At 36.8% G+C, this 20,113-nt stretch overlaps 1 protein-coding gene across 1 annotated transcript in view; it reads left to right on the forward strand.

Moving 5' to 3' along the window:
- EPRS (glutamyl-prolyl-tRNA synthetase) overlaps positions 1-16,639 on the forward strand; it is an 85,074-nt gene extending 68,435 nt beyond the window's left edge. Inside the window, exons 21-31 of the mRNA XM_011969748.1 lie at positions 422-659; positions 1,009-1,081; positions 2,402-2,481; positions 2,984-3,085; positions 3,602-3,757; positions 4,228-4,425; positions 5,123-5,296; positions 10,511-10,671; positions 11,680-11,758; positions 16,122-16,186; positions 16,282-16,639. Coding sequence (XP_011825138.1) covers positions 422-659; positions 1,009-1,081; positions 2,402-2,481; positions 2,984-3,085; positions 3,602-3,757; positions 4,228-4,425; positions 5,123-5,296; positions 10,511-10,671; positions 11,680-11,758; positions 16,122-16,186; positions 16,282-16,432 — 1,477 coding nt within the window. The 3' untranslated portion in view covers positions 16,433-16,639. The remainder of the gene's footprint in view (positions 1-421; positions 660-1,008; positions 1,082-2,401; positions 2,482-2,983; positions 3,086-3,601; positions 3,758-4,227; positions 4,426-5,122; positions 5,297-10,510; positions 10,672-11,679; positions 11,759-16,121; positions 16,187-16,281) is intronic.
- The last annotated feature ends 3,474 nt before the right edge of the window (positions 16,640-20,113 follow it).

Consider the following 20,113-nt stretch of genomic DNA (forward strand, 5'->3'; position numbering starts at 1 on the left):
TGTGATCTTGGCTCACTGCAACCTCCACCTCCTGGGTTCAAGCAATTCTCCTGCCTCAGCCTCCCGAGTAGCTGGGACTACAAGCACACGCCACTATGCCCGGCTAATTTTTGTAGTTTTAGTAGAGACTGGGTTTCACCATATTTGAGGCTGGTCTCGAACTTCTGACCTCAGGCGATCCACCCACCTCGGCTTCCCAAAGTCCTGGGATTACATGTGTAAGCCACCACGCCCGGTGGAATTCAGGCTTTATTGAGAGTTTGGAACCCTGTTATATGTTGTTTTTCAGTATAGTCAGGTCTGTTTTACTTCCATTATGACCTCCCACATTATGGGGATGTATCAACAGTAGAAGCCTCCAGATTTGAATTTTGGTTATCATACTCTTGCCACTTACACTAGAATTTTGGTTGAATGTAAGCTTTAAAGACTATTTTTCTTTTAAAAAGGTCATCACAAAGTCAGAAATGATTGAATACCATGACGTAAGTGGCTGTTATATTCTTCGTCCCTGGGCCTATGCCATTTGGGAAGCCATCAAGGACTTTTTTGATGCTGGGATCAAGAAACTTGGTGTTGAAAACTGCTACTTCCCCATGTTTGTGTCTCAAGGTGCATTAGAGAAAGAGAAGACTCATATTGCTGACTTTGCCCCGGAGGTAAGTGAGCTTCTTTTTTTTTTTTTTGCAGTGTTCTCTGACAAACTTGAAAATGCAGTTTCAACTTTTGAGTTTAACAACCAATTTTGAAAAATGTAAAGCCATTTTTGTTAAAAAGTTCTGTTTCTACCTTTATAGCAAGTAATGATTTTGTCACATTAATTAACTGACTTAATATTTAGAAGGTCAGTAAGTACATACCTTTCCTCACAGTGAACAGCAACAACTATTTTAACTTGCCTAAATTGATATAGCAAAAATTAAAACAGAGGAAATTTGCCTGCATTTGTACTGTTGCTCCAAAATACTATTGAAAAAAAATGTATGAAAAATGATTTTTTCTTACTAGGTTGCTTGGGTTACAAGATCTGGCAAAACCGAGTTGGCAGAACCAATTGCCATTCGTCCTACTAGTGAAACAGGTGAGTACAGGCCTTAGGGTGCAGGAGAATGCTCAATGAACAATAGAGACAGCTTCTAGAGTTGAGTCTCAGCTTTCGCTTTGTGATAGGTATAATCCCTGTTGACAATACAAAACTTCATGAGTGTTGATAACGATTGAATGCAGACTTAGGTTGTCTAGAGTTTTGTTCTCTAATAGTCATTGCAGAGCTCTTTATCATTAAATTATAGGATTTTTAATTTAAATACTCATTTTTATGCTGTAAATTTTTAGGACTTTTCAAGGAATTTTATTCTTAGAATAATTTTTATTGTTGGAATTGATTATAATATTGCAAATACAAATGTTTATGCCATAATTATTTTTAAATTTTAATAATACATTTAGATTTGCATTCATGTAGGGTGTTCATAGGTCGCTAAGTACTTCTACATCATCTTGTGTTATTCTTACAACAGTGTTGTGAGGAAGGCAGGGGCAGTTATTGTGATTTCCATTTTGCAGGTAAAGAAAAGTCTCTGAAAGATTAAATGATTTTTCTAAAATTACATATGGTAAATGATAATGCCGTTGGAAAAGTTGAGGTTTTGGGCTTTACAGCGTCTTTCAAAGTGATCATTCATCTGTAGAGTTCAGGATTGTTTGTTCTTATTTGATATTTCTAGTGATACTTTTGTATAATACATTATTAATATTGTGATACCAGTTTTTTTCTCTGAGACTATTTGGCAAAGTTGTGTTTGTTTTGGTTTACTAATTATAGATCATGAGAAGGCTATTCTAAGACAGATATCTTCACTTTACAATTCATTGCAAGAGCTTTCATACTCTGAATAGGTGCATCAGATAGATATAAATTAATTCTGCTTCTCATACATAACTGCTGGATTCAGCAAATTGTTTAGCTTCTATAAACTCAGCTTTCCACATCTTTAAAACTGAGATTATGATACTTATGGGTTGAATGCGAGAATTGAACAGGTCAATGAATGCAGAGAGCTTAACGTAGGACATGACCTTTATTCGTGTTTTTAAAAACCAAACGTGAAAACCGTCAAAGTACATTAACTATTATATGAAGAATGTAAAATCTTCTGTGAAGAATGTAAAATATGATCAACTTTAGATTTGTATCCTTGAGTAATACACTTTATGAAATAGATAATACTATTTACTTATTATAAACATTGGAAATATATTTACACAAACATACATTTTATTTTTCAAATTTATTTATTACATTTTAATTCCTACTAATTATCTTGCTGGTTTAGCTCTTACAGCCTTAAAGGAGAAATAAAGCCTTAAATGACTGTCTCTGTTTTCCCATGTCTTTCAGTAATGTATCCTGCATATGCAAAATGGGTGCAGTCACACAGAGACCTGCCCATCAAGCTCAATCAGTGGTGCAATGTGGTGGTAGGTATTCACTTCCTCTTATATTCTATTATTATTCATGTTCTTTAAAAAATATATATATATTGTTTTTATTTTCAAAGGATTGGGAGTATGGAACTATTTTTGAGGTATTTAAGATAAATTTTGATTTTTGATTACTTATTATATAAAATGGTAATAAAAATTGGAAAGTGACTGGGCATGGTGGCTCATGCTTATAATCCCAGCACTTTGGGAGGTTGAGCAGACAGATCACTTGAGCCTAGGATTTTGAGACCAGCCTAGGCAACATGGCAAAACCACATCTCTACTAAAAATTAGCCAGGTGTGTTGATGTGCACCTGTAGCCCAGCTACTTGGGAGGCTAAGGTAGGAGGATCATTTGAGCCTGGGAGGCAGAGGGTTTCAGTGAGCCATGATTGCACCACTGCACTCCAGCCTGAGGGACAGAGCAAGATCCTGTTTCCAAAAAAAAATTGAAAAGCTCTTTATAATGACTAAATTGTTTTCTTGCCTCTTCCAGCGTTGGGAGTTCAAGCACCCTCAGCCTTTCCTACGTACTCGTGAATTTCTTTGGCAGGAAGGGCACAGTGCTTTTGCTACCATGGAAGAGGCAGCGGAAGAGGTATAAAAAGTTATTTTCCATATTAACTATGTTCCATTTTTTTGGTTCAGGCTCTGCAATTTTGTTATTTAAAATGTATGTAACACCTGTTAAAAGCAAAATCAAAGTAATTCAAATGTACATGGATTTAAGTAACTGCTTATTGGAATGTTATTAATAAGGGAAATAGGCTCTTAAATTTTTAGGTGAAAATACTTCTGGGCTTTAATGTGTATAAAAAGTTATTTTTCAGGAAATTTTCATTTTGATATTGTGTATCTTTCGTAACATTTATTTTCTCTTATATTCTAAACTTATATATACATTTTAAAAAGTTATTTGACTTCTTTTTACATTGCTTCGTTGAGTATCTTTCTTAATAAATTCACACTGGCTGCTTTAACCTTTTCATAAAAAGAAGTTTTTATTGTTCGAATTGCTTTTCCCACACAATTAGTCTTAAGTAGTGCAGTTTTATAGATCTTAATGAATAAATGTACCCTAAATTTGAACACATTTACATTTAAAATGTTACAGGTCTTGCAGATACTTGAGTTATATGCTCAGGTATATGAAGAACTCCTGGCAATTCCTGTTGTAAGAGGAAGAAAGACGGAAAAGGAAAAATTTGCAGGAGGAGACTATACAACTACAATAGAAGCATTTATATCTGCTAGTGGAAGAGCTATCCAGGTATCAAACTGCCACATAGGATTCATAAGTCACTGTAAGCACAGTCCATGGACAGATCCAATAATTTCTTCTGTCATCACGGAAGTAGACTCTTTTAAAAAGTAAATGTTTAGTGTACTTTTGTATAATAATTTCAAGCAAATCTATCCCATTCCTCTGTCTCCATGGTTCGTTAAGTCGTGATACATATCCTGAATTACTACTAAAATATGATGTCCTTTTTAACTGTTGTAGGTAAAATTTCTGCTATAAAAGGAGCTGCCCAGAGCAAAATACTTGTAAATAGTATTTTTTGACTAATCTTAATCTCTTGTTATGGTAATTATGCTTATAATTAAAAACCTTATTTAATGTAAAAAAAGGGAGAAAAGACAAGTCTGGTGCCATTTTTAAAGCATGTGATCTTACAGTAATCATTTTCAAGGGCGTAATAGTTTATTAAAAATAAAGCTTATCTTTCTCTACTTTAGGGAGGAACATCACATCATTTAGGGCAAAATTTTTCCAAAATGTTTGAAATCGTTTTTGAAGATCCAAAGACACCAGGAGAGAAGCAATTTGCCTATCAAAACTCCTGGGGCCTGACGACTCGAACTATTGGTGTTATGACCATGGTTCATGGAGACAACATGGGTTTAGTATTACCACCCCGTGTAGCATGTGTTCAGGTAAGGAAAATATTCCTGTTTATCATTCATTTTATAAAATACAAGCCATATTTACTAAAGGAAATTTGAAAGGATGATTTTCTGAATATCATTCAGGCAGATTTCTCTGATAATAAAAACAATGTGGAATACAGTCTGGATCCTAGTGTTTTGTAACTGTGTGTATCATTTACATTATTTATTGTCTGTTACTCTTTTAATTTTTAAGCTACTTATATAAACATTTTTAGAAGTCATTTTTTAAAAACGGTTTATAATATGTTAAATGAGCTGGGCATGCAGGCTCATGCCTGTAATCCCAGCACTGTGGGAGGCCAAGGCAGGCAGATTGCTTGAGCCCAGGAGTTTGAGACTAAGCCTGGGCAACATGGCAAAATCCAGTCTACAAAATATTAGCCAGGTGTGGTGGCATGCACTGATAGTCCCAGCTACTTGGGAGGTTGGGGTAAAAAAAATATATATATGTGTGTGTGTGTGTGTGTGTGTGTGTAAAATAGATTAAATGAAATATAGTAGGTCAGCTGAAAATGCATTTAGATGGGTAAGTGATTTGCAAGTAATTAGTAGACATTATATATGGATTAGAAATCACACAGCTGATTTGTGTTAATAATAATAGCCACTAGTAGGTTTCGACTTCTGAGAGCTTCTGTATCTGTTTCTTTGCATAAATTTGGGACATTGTGCTGAATTCTAGGTGGTGATTATTCCGTGTGGCATTACCAATGCACTTTCTGAAGAAGACAAAGAAGCGCTGATTGCAAAATGCAATGATTATCGAAGGCGGTTACTCAATGTTAACATCCGCGTTAGAGCTGATTTACGAGATAATTATTCTCCAGGTTGGAAATTCAATCACTGGGAGCTCAAGGTAAATTCCTCAGTTGTATCTTTTACCCTCAACATCTGCAATTTGAGTTTAGATTTTCCTCTGCATGTTTTTATAAAACTTGAAGTTTCTCATTACTTTCCTCTATTTTGATAGTGGGGGCTTTTTTTCTTCTTCACTTAAACTGTTGAGCACTGACACAGTTCATAGCTTTGTAATAGTGATACCTAAATTTAAAATAGTTTTGGTGGAAGCTTATTTTTATGCTGTTAGAATAAAAATGATCTTGAGCCCTTGTTTATGATTTCCCTCACGTAGCTGGTATACTAAAATGTTTATGCCAGGAGTTCATACAATAAATAAGTTATTTACATAGACCACCGGAATAACGGTGCATGGACATCACTTAGCTGTCTTTTTTATAGCTAATAGTGAAACATCTGAGATTAATTTTGTTCTTGAGTTTTCACACCAAGTATTTCATACCAGTTTGTTGATTTTTATTTTGTTTATTAAAGCCAGTCTACATTCTGCTTTATTGTTTGTAATATAACTTTCATTTATTGCACATTGTCATTAATAGATTGTCTGTGCCCTTAATTTTGTTTTATAAACTTCTGGGATTTAACAATTTTTCTTACGCTGAAAGAGGGAATCTTACTGGATCTAGAAATTAGGAATCGAGACTGTGTAAACTGATGTTATAGGCGATGGGATGAGAGAATGTATTGAGATTGCAGCTGCAAGCTTTCAAACTATGGAAGCTCAGCAATATTGGGATTATTAAGTATTTATACATCTAGGGTTCCCAAAGTTGCTAATATTTATCATCTTGTTTGTTTCAAATGGCCCCTGAGGTAAATTTCCTTTGCCAAGGAATGGTAATTATATTGATAATTGTTTCTCTTTTATGTAATATACCAGCTTCTTTACATGCTCTTCTAAACATGAATTTTTTTTCCATGTCATTTCCTTTTTAATTGCGCTCTTTTTTGCTTACTTATAAATAGCTATTGTGTGATGCCAGTAGCAGTTTCTCTAAACTAATTTCTACTTAACCTGGGCTATAAAATGTTAAAGGAGAAATTTATTGCTGGGTACTAGCGGGATTAAAAAGAAAAAAACCATCCACATTCATTCCTGAATTCTTCTTTGTACCCTTTCCTCTTTTATTCATTTCTCATCCTTAAACTGACTTGGCTTTGTCTTTGTCACTCTTCTTTTAGTACCCTAGTGAGCCTATACTATGTTGGGGAGGTATGCTTAGTATGAGTTGGGTCTGCTACAGCTTCATTGTCTGTATTCCTCAGGAAAGAAAATAAAGCACCTAAGTTCTAAACTTGATGCCTCAAGTTAAAGAACATTCAGAAAGAGAGTTCACTATCTAGTGGAAGGTGTTAGTGGAAGGTATTAGATTAATGCCATTTTAGTTCCATTTAGTCAAATAATTTCTAAGAAAAAATATTTCAGGAGCTCTGGATTTGTATTTCTTTGACAGCGATTAACCAAAGTGTGTGAGTGATGTATATGCACATTTTGAAACTTATTCAGATTAGTAAATGAGCTGTAATATGGTTTGATTGTGAGGCCAGAACCCAGCAACTCCTGTAATTCTTTGGTACCCCTTCCTATAATATGAAAATATAAAGGGGAAAATAATCTGAGTAAATTAACTACTTTTCCTTTTACTATGTGGAGTAAGATAATTTTGTGTTGCTGTTGAAGCAAAACACACATTTTTTACAGTTAAATTTGTAACTAGTTTTAGAAAAAAACTGTCAACAAAATATTTGCCTCCTCCATGATTTGGCTTCAGATTACCTTTCCAACTTTCGCTTTTCATTATCCCCTTTCATATGCCCTTTTCTCTCTTCACAGACAGCCTGTTTTTTCCACCTCTATGTCTTTGCTTGTGCTATTTCTTCTACGTGGGTTGTAAATTTTTTTTTATCATGCAACAGTCACAAACTTACAATAAAGCAAGTCTAATACAAATAATTAATTTTTCCTGCTTGAATCATTTGAAAATAAGATGCTAACCTGATGCTCTATCACCCTACAAATATACTCTCCTACATAATCACAGCACAACCAACATAGTACAACCAACATATTCTCCTACATAATACAACACAAGTCGGTATAGTAATGTTCATACATTACTATAGTCTAATTCTAGACCCTCATTCAGCTTTCAGGAGCTGTCTGACTAGTGTTTCTTTATAGCAGAAGGACCTAGTTCAGAACTATGTGTTGTATGTAGTTATTATGTATCTTTAGTTTCTTTCAGTCTGCAATCATTTCTCAGGTTTTCGTTGATTATCGTGATCTTGACACAGCACATTTCTTATTAGCCTTTCTATTAGCTAATTCATATTTTATGGATCCATGGTTTCTAGTATTAAGCACTGGGTTACAGAATCTGCTACTAACGTTATTTGTTTTGATGCTCAAAGTGTCTCCGGTTTGACCATTATGATCCCTTAAAGCTGGCTTTTGTGTCCTTTTGACATTCTCCATCATTCTTTAAGAACTTCCTTGCTGCTTGGCACAAGATGTTGTAGGCTTATCTTGTACTTTTTCTACCCTGGCCCAGGAATTTGCCATATCTCTAAGAAGCTCTGGTTCTTTTGAGTGGAGAATGGTGTTTAGTGCTGGGTATGCTCATTGCTTTTGAGCTATCACTTCTCCCAGGCCTTCTCAGTAGATGGAGCTACTGAATATGTATATATATGTAGATGTCCATACACACATACCGATACGTGTACACTTTTACCACCATATTTCCATGTCTATTTATATATGTTGAAAACCAAGAGTTTATATCTATACTTTAAATTCCAATAAAAAACCACAGGGTGAACCCAGTGCGGTGGCGCATGCCGATAATCCCAGCACCTTGGGAGGCTGAGGCAGGTGGATCACCTGAGGTCAGGATTTTGCCACCAGCCTGTCCAACATGGTGAAACCCCGTCTCTACTAAAAATACAAAAATTAGCTGGGCTTGGTTGCGGCTATCTGTAGTCCCAGCTACTCAGGAGTCTGAGGCAGGAGAATCGCTTGTACCTGGGAGGCGGAGGTTGCAGTGAGCCCAGATTGCACCATTGCACTCCTGCCTGGGCGACAAGAGTGAAGCTCCGTCTCAGGAAAAACAACAACAACAACAGCAACAAAAACCACCACAGGAGGCATTCTAGTTTTTCTCCATTTTGTGCTCGTAATTCCCTTTTCTGACAATGAAACACCTAGCTCTAATTATCCTTAGTACATGAATTTATTAGATTAGTCACCCTGTATGCCACCAATCTCTCATTGCCATTGCCACCCACTCCTCTGTATGAATGTGCTCCTTATCCTTCGTGTGCTCTGTCACTCTATACAAGGTTGTTCTCATGCGCAGATGCCCTCTCGCCTGACTCAGGCTCAGACACCCTGCTGTGGGCTACCAATGGCTCTCTCCTTTTTCGGTGTAGGGTCCAGTCCTATTGCATTTTTGCTGTCATGTCCTTTTAGTTTTCTTTAATCAGAAGTAGTTCCTCAGACTTTCATTGTCATTTATGACATAGGCATTTTTGTAACTATAGGTCACTTATTTTATAGAATGTTCTTTAATTATGATGAATAATTTCCTTATTAATTTTTATCTTCTCCAGTAACTTTTCTTCTCTCTTCCAGCTGAGGAATATTCTCTCACTGCCGACTTTCTTATTAGTTTTTGTTGTTTATATGTGTGCCTTATTTACCCTACAAAGCATGAAGCTTCTTGAGGACAAGATGTATTTCTTATTCATCTTTTAAATCTCATTGCACTTAGCACTGTATCTTACAAATGCATGTAATACATCCAGTATAATATATTGGATAAATAAACTAAAGCAATAAAATAATGTCATATTTAGCATACAACAGTTTGTTCCATTGTGTGTGTGTGTGTGTGTGTGTGTGTTTTTAATCTCATTTTGTAAAATAAGTCTTCCCTAGGGGTAAATAAGGACTTCTAGAGTAATATTTAAAATTTTTCCTATGGCATTTTTTGGGTGTACCACCCGGCATCTAAATTGTATATGGAAGCACCTAACTTAGGAAAATCCCGTTAATTTTAGAGGATTATTCATTCAAAAAAATTATTTAAAATCTACTATTTATCAAATAAGGTTCTGGGCCCGAAAAATGTGGTGTTTCCCTAATCCTTAAGGATTTTAATCCCCTTACAGGATGCACATTCACAAGATTGAACATTCCCAAGTCTTAAACTTGCATATAGTCCATGCTTAAGTTGCTTTGGAAAAACCAAAGAGTATAGGGGAGTGGTTCTTAAACTGGAGTCCTCGGACCAGCAGTGTCAGCATCACTTGGAAACTTGTTAGAAATATAAACTCTTGGCCAAGTACAGTGGCTCACATCTATAATCCCAGCAATTTGGGAGGCTGAGGCGGGCAGATCAGTTGAGCTCAGGTGTTCAACACCAGCCTGGTCAAACATGGTGAAACCTCGTGTCTACTAAAAATACAAAAATTAGCCAGGCATAGTGGTAGGTGCCTGTAATCCCAGCTACTCAGGAGGCTGAGGCATGAGAATCAATTGATCTTGGGAGGCAGAGGTTATAGTGAGCCAAGATCATGCCACTGCACTCTAGTCTAGTCAACAGAGTGAGACTCTGTCTTCAAACAAACAAAAAAACAAATTCTCAGGTCCCGTCCCCAACCTACTCTAATAAAAGACTCTGGAGGCGGGACCCTGAAATCTGGGCATTAACAATCCTTCCAGGTGATCATAATGCATGCTAAAGATAAGAGTATCCAGAATGAGGACTTTTCAACCAGAGAATACCACCGTGTCAGGAATGAGTCAAAAATGTGTCATGGTACTGATCCCCTCAGTGGCTTGTAGCCTCAAAAAGTCTTTGTTTAATCCCATTCCTGTGCAAATAAATTTTCTGGATGCTATTTTGTAAGAAAAGTTGGGAATGCTGATCTAGAAACTACTCTCTCTGTTTCTCCATGAAGAACTTCCTTAGCTCAGAACCACTAGGGCAGTAGATTTTTTGTGTTAGGTTTATACCTTCTTACTAGAGTAGGTTTTTATAGTATCTCAGCAGTATTACCTGTTTTTTTGTGTTTTTTTTTTTCTTGTTTTTTGGCTTTGCCTTTGTTTTTTGGGTTTTTTATAATTTGTTGTAGATAGGCCATGAATTACATCTTTATATTCAACTGGAGACATTCATATATCATTTTAACTGCCTTTTTTATCTTATAGGGAGTTCCCATTAGACTTGAAGTTGGGCCACGTGATATGAAGAGCTGTCAGTTTGTAGCTGTCAGACGAGATACTGGAGAAAAGCTGACAGTTGCTGAAAATGAGGCAGAGACTAAACTCCAAGCTATTTTGGAAGACATCCATGTCACCCTTTTCACAAGGTACTTTCTTAAAATTGCTTATGTCTCTCTCTCCAAATCTTCCACCACCTTTGAGATCTTTACCAAGGAATTTTTGGGGTTGTCCCAGTTGGAAGCATTTGTTCTCTCTCTCTGAACCCTCATGCTACTTAATTCACCACTCTCTGGGTTTTTTACTTGTATTATGGTTATTTTTCTAAGTGCCATCTGCTTCCTACTAGGTTTGCAACAATGAAGTTTCTGTCCCCCGGACTAATTTGGGTTAATTTAGATCTAGGCTTTTATGAGATATAAATTCAAGGGCTTCAGGTATTGACTGTCATCTGCTGGGTACACATTCGCAGCACCTGGGAAGCTTTAGTAACTACCAGTGCCTTCCTAGAGATACTAATTTAATTGGACTGGAGAGGACCTGGAAACTATACTTTTAAAAGCTCCCCCAGGGGATTATAATATAGCCAAAGCTGAGAACCTCCTGACTAAGATTGGGAATGAAGGATAGAGGAAGGCCTTAGGGCCACCCTCACCTATGGAGAGAGTCTTTTAGAATCACAGATCTCAAGGCAGTCAAGGCAGAGGCACCAGAAGAGAGGGTAATGCCTGCATCTTATATGAGGGCACTTATATATTGATGTAAGATATATATATATATATATCTTTTATATATATTTCCTCTGGATCTGGAAATATTTAAGACCAGGGAGGTTTAAAAAATAACACAGACTCCCATAGGTAATGTGTTAATGCCAGGAAAAGAATGTCGGTCATTAGAGATTTAACAGCAGTAACAAAAGTTATGATCACCTGTTGTGTGCTTAACAAATTTCCCATGCATTTAAGGCTCACAATAGTGCAATGATAAGGTAACTCTGATATACTGATGGTCACTGTGAGTGACAGACTTGAGATTCAAATTGAGTCCTTCTGACTTCCAGGTTATCTTTTCATTAAATTATGCTTATGTGTTTCATAAAACTTTGTCATATTTGTGAGAACAATTATGTATTGTTTTCTAATTTTGTTTGGTAGGGCTTCTGAAGACCTTAAGACTCATATGGTTGTGGCTAATACAATGGAAGACTTTCAGAAGATACTAGATTCTGGAAAGGTCAGAGACTTCTGAAATAAAAATATTTCAGTAAATTGTATTTTAAGACTCATTGAATTTATGCATGGTATTAATACCTTTAAAGCCAATCACATAAAAAGATAGTACATTACTCAACATTTATATATATGTATAAATATATAATCTATATAGTCTTTGTTTTATACTTATATGTAATATATAAATATAGAGTGTGTGTGTGTGTATATATATAGTCTTTGTTTTCTACTGGCTTTTCTAAAGCATTACAACATTATACCATTTTGGGGTAATACTCGTGAACGGATTATGTAAGTTTTTTTCCCATGTTTGATATGCTACTTTCTAAAGAACATTGATTCTGTATGTCTCCTTATTTCTTCATTATTGAAAATCTCTGTTATTTCAGTTTCTTGTAAGTTCCTAAAGTAACCATTGTTCTAGCTTTAGAGCTGTCATATGCGGCTGCCTAAAGCAAGATGAAAAGTCAGTTTCTTTCCATCCCCTGACTGTACATACTCAGCTCTCAATTGATTGAACTTTCTGAATAATGAGAAGAAAAGTGTTGCTTATTCTAAGCCTGTTTTTCATAATGAGGGGCTCTCTGGCTCCTTAGAACTCCATAGACTTTCCTAATTAGGTAGTTAATGGCTCTTTAAGATTTAATTGGTTTTATATATTGGGTATATGCAGTTGTTTCGAGCTGAAACTTTAAATTTTCATAAAGAAGAATTTCAGTTTTGCAAAGTTATTTAATTATTGGAATGAATCACTTATGGTCTTTAGTATTCTGGTATACATGTTTGAATACAACCAATCCTGTGTCCTCAGGTTACAAGTGAGAAAACCATGGGCCAGTGTCTAAATGAATACCCCAAACTCTACAGAATTTAGATCCCTCTTCTGACTAGGTTTAAAGCATTTTTCTCTGTATCTTTTTTTATGTTTTAAATCCATGCTGAGAAGGAGCATGAATTTATGTAAAGCTTTAATTTTTATGGTCATAACGTATTAATATGTCTCTTATTTCTTAAACTGGGAAAATTAATCTCTGGCTTTCATTTTACTGTTCTGTAAAATGAGTACAAAATAGATATCGAAATCCTCTTTAGATCTATAATTCTTCAGTATTTAGCCTTCTATCCTTATTGGGTTATTGCTTTTGTAATTTTTTCACCTTTCTGGGTTCTGTAATTTTTCACTTGACTCAAACTTCCTTTTTTTTTTTTTGTTATGGGGTCTTGCTTTGTTGCCCAGACTGGAGTACAGTGGTGTAAGATCTTGGCTCACTGCAACCTCCATCTCCCAAGCTCAAGCGATTTCCTGCCTCAACCTTCCACATGACTGGGATTTCAGGCGCCTGCCACGACACCCAGCTAATTTTTGTATTTTTAGTAGAGATGGAGTTTTGCCATTTTGGTCAGGCTGGTCTTGAACTCCGACCTCAAGTGACCCATCTGCCTTGGCCTCCCAAAGTGCTGGAATTACAGGTGTGAGCCACCGTGCCTGGCCTCAAACTTCCTACTTTTAATAGAAGGCTAGACAATGGGTAGCCATCTGTAGCACTGTGTTTTTTCTTTCACTCTAATTTATGATTTTTTTGTTCTATTATTGAATTTAAAATTTTCCTTTATTGTAGAAATACTGTAGTCATGTTTGAGCAGTCTATTAAAGACATTGCATAAGAGTTAATAAATCAGTAGAGTAACTATCAGTTAAAACATTGCTTTCAGAGAAATGAATGCCAGCAGGTATTGCTGGAATCATGCCTTTTATTCTAATATTGGATAAGTTACTGTAGAGATTTCAATAACTATTCTGAAGTAGAAGCTGTGGTATTTTAGCTCTATGTCCAAAGAACACAGGACCAGAAAACAAATTTTTGTTTCTTTTATTCAGTAGGCAGTTCCATCCCCCTTTTCACCTTATGTTGGTCAGCTTAGTAGATGTATTGATTGACCATCAAGCAACCTTTGAGGTTGTTGTAAATAAAATTGTATCTGCTAGGAGGGGAGAAGGAAGAAGAGATCTTTGGAACTTAAATGTAGGGGAAAGTTTGGATCTTTCTACTTTTCTTTATTGGTATAAATGAAAAATTGTATCTGTTTTTACTAGGACTTGATTTTAGTACATTTTGCCAAGGGAGAATCTTAATTCAATGAAAAATAAATGCTATGTGTATATAATATTTATTGTTTACTACTGCCATCTCTTACTAATCTCTTGTATTTGTGATTTTTGAGTATTGCCATTTCTTGTTATTGACATTTTCTAAGGAATTTGAGATATTACATATTACAAAAGATTGTGTCTTTTTTATTCTTTTTTATTAATCCGTTTTTTTTTTGAGACGAGGTCTCATTATGTTGGCTGGGCTGGACTCCCAACTCCTGAGCTGCAGTGATTCTCTCATGTTAGTCTCTGGAGTAGCTAGGACTACAGTCATGCACCATCACACTGACTATGTCTGTGTTTCTTTGTTATGTTTTTGTTTTGAGACGGAGTCTCGCTGTGTCACCCAGGCTGCCAGGCTGGAGTGCAGTGGCATGATCTCGGCTCACTGCAACCTCCGCCTCCTAGGTTCAAGCGATTCTCCTGCCTCAGCCTCCCAAGCAGCTGGGACTACAGGCACGTGCCACCACGCCCAGCTAATTTTTGTATTTTTAGTAGAGACAGGGTTTCACCATATTGGCCAGGCTGGTCTCGAACTCCTGACCTCAGGCAATCCACCCACCTCGGCCTCCCAAAGTGCTGGAATTACAGGCGTGAGCCACTGCACCAGGCCTTGTTTGGTCTTTTTAAAAAGCCAGGCACTGTGTGGTGCCTACCTGAAAATTTACCACCTCTTTATTGTGTTAACCCAGATTATCAAAAAGACAGTTCATCAACTTTGGGAATTAGGCTAATACATTTTACTGAAGGAGCATAAGTTACCTAGATAACGAACGCTTCATCACCCTGCATTAATTCACCTAATGAATTACTTGTTTTTCTGTAATTTCCTAGTCCCTATTCACTTCTAAGAGATGTCTTTTGAAACATGTTAAACGACATCCCAAGTGCAAGGAAGGGTTTGCAGGAGGAACTCGAGTATGGACTGTGTGGCTGGGAATAGTTGATGAGAAGCTGCTGAGGAAGCTGGAAGCATGTTGCTGTTACTGCTGATGTCTCTTGGGTCTCCATTTTCATAGATCTCTAGGTTTTCAGCTGCTTCACACTGTATTTCTAATATGTGGAGATATTCACAACTTTGCTATTCCCCTCATTAACTCTCCAGGAATATTTTGTAGGGCTACTACGTAATTGTCATTGCAGATAAACCTCATTTTGAAGTAGACGTGCTTTAAAAATTAGCATTCACAACTAGGAGAAATTTTAATATTTGTTGGCCAGATCCAGTGGCTCACGCCTGTAATCCCAGCACTTTGGGAGGCCGAGGCAGGCAGACTGCTTGAGGCCAGGAGTTTGAGACCAACCTGGCCAGCATGGAGAAGCCCCATCTCTACTAAAATTACAAAAATTAGCTGGGCATGGTGGCACATGCCTGTAATTCCAGATACGCTGGGAGGCTGGGGCACAAGAATTGCTTGAACTCAAGAGGCAGAGGTTGCAATGAGCCAAGATTGTGCCACTGTACTCCATCCTGGGTGACAGAGTGAGACTGTGTCTCAAAAAAAATTTTTGTTTTAATACTTGTCTAGTGTAACATCCACATTTTATTTAAAGAAAACCCAGAGCTAGAGATTTTCAAACACGTGGTGACTTTAAAAATTAAAATCCCAAGTATCTTGATTCGGCCTTTGTTTTACATAGTCTAAGAAAGAAAAATTAAAAGGTTTTTTTTTTTTTTTCCTTACACAAAATTATTTTTGGACTTTAAAAATGACCCACTTACCTTTATAGCATGTTAGGAACATTGTGGCATAAAGTGAAGTTTGCCTGATTGTTAATTGTTATTGTTAACAACACGTTAAAAATCAGTTTGCTATTTTTGATGTTCCTTTTATCCTCCTCATAACCATTTAGATAGGTGGAGCAGGTGTAGTCCAGGTTTGAAATGAGGGAGATATAACTGGAGTTCAAATTCTTTTCAGCCACTGTGTTGTAGCCCAGTTTATGGGGAGATTTGAGGGTACTGCAAAGATGTCTTTGTTGTGTCTTGTTGTGCTGTGAGTGTGGGTTTTGGATAGTGGAAAAACATTTTTTCCTATCTTTTATAACTGAGCAAAGTTCCTAGCAGGTTTGCAGAGGTATCATGGCCTGAAAAAAGACTGGGAGACCTATCCTTTTTGCTTGCAAGTTTAATATAGAACTCAAATGTTCCTTCTACAGAATAGAATTGAAGGAGTTATAAATACTGAATACTTCTCCTTTTCATAATTAGATTGTTCAGATTCCATTCTGTGGGGAAATTGACTGTGAGGACTGGATCAAAAAGACCACTGCCAGGTAAACCTAATTAACTGGTAAAACTTTATTGCAATGGAAAGGAATAGCAATGTGCACCATAAATGAATGGAATTCTTATTTGTTATTAATTTCAGGGATCAAGATCTTGAACCTGGTGCTCCATCCATGGGAGCTAAAAGCCTTTGCATCCCCTTCAAACCACTCTGTGAACTGCAGCCTGGAGCCAAATGTGTCTGTGGCAAGAACCCTGCCAAGTTCTACACCTTATTTGGTCGCAGCTACTGAGGGATGAACAAAACCCCCCTCTTCAACTCCCCTCACTTTTTAAAACATTGAAATTAGTATCTTCTCAGATACAGACCGTTTTATGATTTTTTTAAAAAGTAAAAGTTCTAAAATGAAGTCACACGAGACAATTATTCTTATGCCTAAGTTAACAGTGGATAAAATACTTTTCGGTAAACAACCCCAGTAATAAATATCATGAACTAATATGGTTTTTGTATTCATTTGTTTCTGAAATGCCTGCATTATGTACTACGAAGAAATTTCTACAAAGAGATGAAGACAATTGAAAGCCAGATATCTGTTGTTGATCTAAGCACTCCCAACACGTCTCAGACCCTGAACCGCCGGTTACACCCTACGTTGATAGGTCTTGAAGCACTTTCTTTCCATAGCTCCTAATACAGAATCTGAAATTGCCCTGAATCTTTCTGTTTAAAAAACAAAGCAAACCCACAAATGGAAAAAGCAACAAGAAGAAAGATTTCCCTTGAACTTCTCTCTTTCTCTAGTTACTATCAGGTCTTTGAAGTAACTCTACATTACAGTTTCTGTCTGAAAGAGTGATAAACCCTCCTCCCTTCTACTTTTTACTTTCTACTTTTCCTCACCCTTCTGCCCCCACCGTAGCACTGTTTTCACTGAAATCATGAAGGATACTCCTGAGCATAGCTCATGTTGACTTCTTAGTTTCATGTCTTACCATATCACTCTGTTGCATTTGATACTTTTTTTTTTTTTTTTTAATTATTCCTATGACCTGCCCTCCTACATCTCTGACCCTTTTTAGTTCCAAGTTTTTCACTGACTTTTCTTCCTTGGTATGCCTCTTCCACATTGGTTTACTAAACTTCCATATTTGGCTGTCTTCTCGTACCTAATCAGCCTCATCTAATCCCACAGTTCCAAATAGCATTAATAGGCTAATGACTCCAATATTTTTATCTGTAGGTCTGAGTTCTAGACCTATTCCAACTGCATACTGAATTCTCTTGAGTGTCCCCTCAGCCATTCAGGTCAACATGTCCCAAAAACCTCATTTCACCCTTTACCCCCAGACCCCCTCCTACAGTATTTCCTGCCTGGAAGATTAGCATTGCCAAAATGTTCCTCATAACCCAAACCAGAAACCTGGGAGCCCCCCTGGGCAGTCCCTCCAACACCATCATCCATACTCACTCGGCCAGCAGAACTTGTTATTATCTCTCATTCTTCCCTTCCAAAAACCTGTGGATTGCCTGTAGGCCTTGGTACCTCTTGTGCTGATTACTGCAATGGACTCCAGTCTCATGACAAGTCCACTCCAAATTTTCACAGTGTTGTTTTTCTTTTTCCTAACAGTTTATTAAGAATTTTTTCTTCCCCTTAACACCCCTTTGTGGTTCACCATCACTTAAAAGATTAAACTAGCCCATCTAGTTTCCTTTTCAATCCAGCAAAGTCCTTTGCAGCCTAACAATTTGGGGTTTCCTGTAAACAACGTGCTATTTCCTGCCTGTGCCCTTTGCTGGGAAAATGCCTTTCCTCCCCCATTTCTAGTCCAGTTGGTCAATCTTTTACCAATATTTCCAGTCCACTTGGTAAATCTCTTCCAATATGCTTTTACACTTGGTAGTGATAAATACACCAGTATAGGAAAATGCATCAGAAAGGACTTGCATTTTGAGCTGTGCTTTGAAGGATGAGTACAATTTCAATAGGTAGAGGAAGGAGGAAGGACATTCCAGGTAGAGGGAACAAGAGATGCAAAAGAACAAAAGTACAAACTGTATAAGAACACAAGAACTGTTCTTAATATTGGTAGGAAATTGTCAGTTGAAAGCAAACTAAATAGCATGCTTTCAAGACTCATGTCTTGAGTATGTATATTCATATACCTAAGTTAGTGAAATTGATTTCAGGTGACTGAAATATATATAGTCACATTTTTGTACTCAATCATAATTTTGTATTCCTTTATGGCAGTTCAGAATGCTTTGCCTTCTTAGTGTCTACGTAAACTGCCTAAGTTCATTTATAAAATGGAGAAAAGTCTAAAAGCTATCTCAGTTACTCTGCCTCATAGAGGAAGGCAGTTAATGCCCAGCACAGAATAAATAGCTGTTGGTTATGACCATTATGTAGGGTCAACTGGAAGTTGCTTCTAATATATAATTCTAGTTATAGTAGTTACTTTAGCTGCTAATTGTTTTTCTGCAAACCAACATAAATGCTTTTAGGGGACAAGGCTTTTTTGTTTTAACCAGTCCATGATAAAAGCCTGAAAAGTATATTAGAGATTATTCACATTTTTCCCTGTAGCCACTGGCCATTTTGGAGGAGGTGGCCATCTCTGGTGCAAAGACAAATCCTTAGTATTACGTTTTGAAACTTCAGATGAGTAGCACTAACCACAGAAAAGCTTGAAGTTTGCTGCTTTAAAGGAAGTCACTATTTAAAGAAACTCTACATTAAGTACTTTTGTTAAGCAGGGAATCCTTTACCCAAAATGTACCTCTGGCAAATTGGCTTTTTTTCATAAGTTGAGGTTCAGCTAAAATATCAAAATATTTTCTTGGATGTCTGTGCTTTTCAAAAGAGTGCATGAACCTGAATGAAATGAACACGATTTTATTTGCAAGTGACAGCTGTAAACTAGATGTATGACTGATAGTTTGTGATTATATGCCTTGTGTTCCTTGCAGCAAAAAGAAAGCAGGTCAAGGCATATTTACTACTGACTCCATTCACTGGGGCTAGTGTACTACATTACATCTTAGCAATTTCTAGTTCATCCATGAGAGTGTGTTTAATACAGTTTTTCATTATGCCAGTAAATCACATGAATCCTTAATGAGAATTGGACAATAATGGTTGGCTTGCCAGTGAAGAGGATTTAAGTCTTGAGAATAGCAGCATCAGAACATTCATAAGGCAAGCAAGGAGGAAGGCATTTTGAACGGAGAGTGGACAGATTACCCTATTTACATCTGACTCTAGTTATTAGTTATCTGCCATATAACCGTGGTGTTCAGGGGTTGCCAGTACTGTCAAAAAGTTGGGGGAAGTAGCTACCACTACCCTGTTATTTTCAAACATAACTTTGGTCCTTTGCTTGTCACTTTTACTATGTCTAGAAAGTGCTAGCCATTTAACAAATTTGAGTGCCTGCTCTGTGCACAGTGCCAGAGGACACAGTGGTGAGTAAAGTGGCTGTATCTCCTTGCAGTAGTTCTGTGTGAGATGCCAAATTAGGCAGTCACTCGGTGGAAAGTGAGATGGGGCACTGAATTGGGCTAAGTGTTGTCAGTAAGAGGCCGTAGTCTGGGTGACCCTGACTAAGAGGGTCTTATTATCTAATCATGAGATTATCCCCGTCACCGGTGGCAACATGCCGAGAACTTTGTAGTTGAGGTAATGCCTGGAAAATTACTCTGCCACACCGTCAGGCTTAAAATAACAGGTAGAACCATATTCATCTTGTGGTCAGTAGGCAATTTTAAACCAATGTCTTTGTTCAATTTTACTGGAAAATGTGTGAGTTTGGAACATCAATAGTACTGAAATGATATAAATATTTTATTAATATTTAAAAAGCATCATATAATAAGGATATTTCAAAATATATTTGAAGTATGTCACCAAAACCAAATTTTGTGATGAAATACCTGTTGATGAGGAGATTGAGGGATACAGGAACTG

This window comes from Mandrillus leucophaeus, unplaced genomic scaffold (assembly GCF_000951045.1).
Source record: "Mandrillus leucophaeus isolate KB7577 unplaced genomic scaffold, Mleu.le_1.0 Scaffold901, whole genome shotgun sequence".
Lineage (NCBI taxonomy): Eukaryota > Metazoa > Chordata > Mammalia > Primates > Cercopithecidae > Mandrillus > Mandrillus leucophaeus.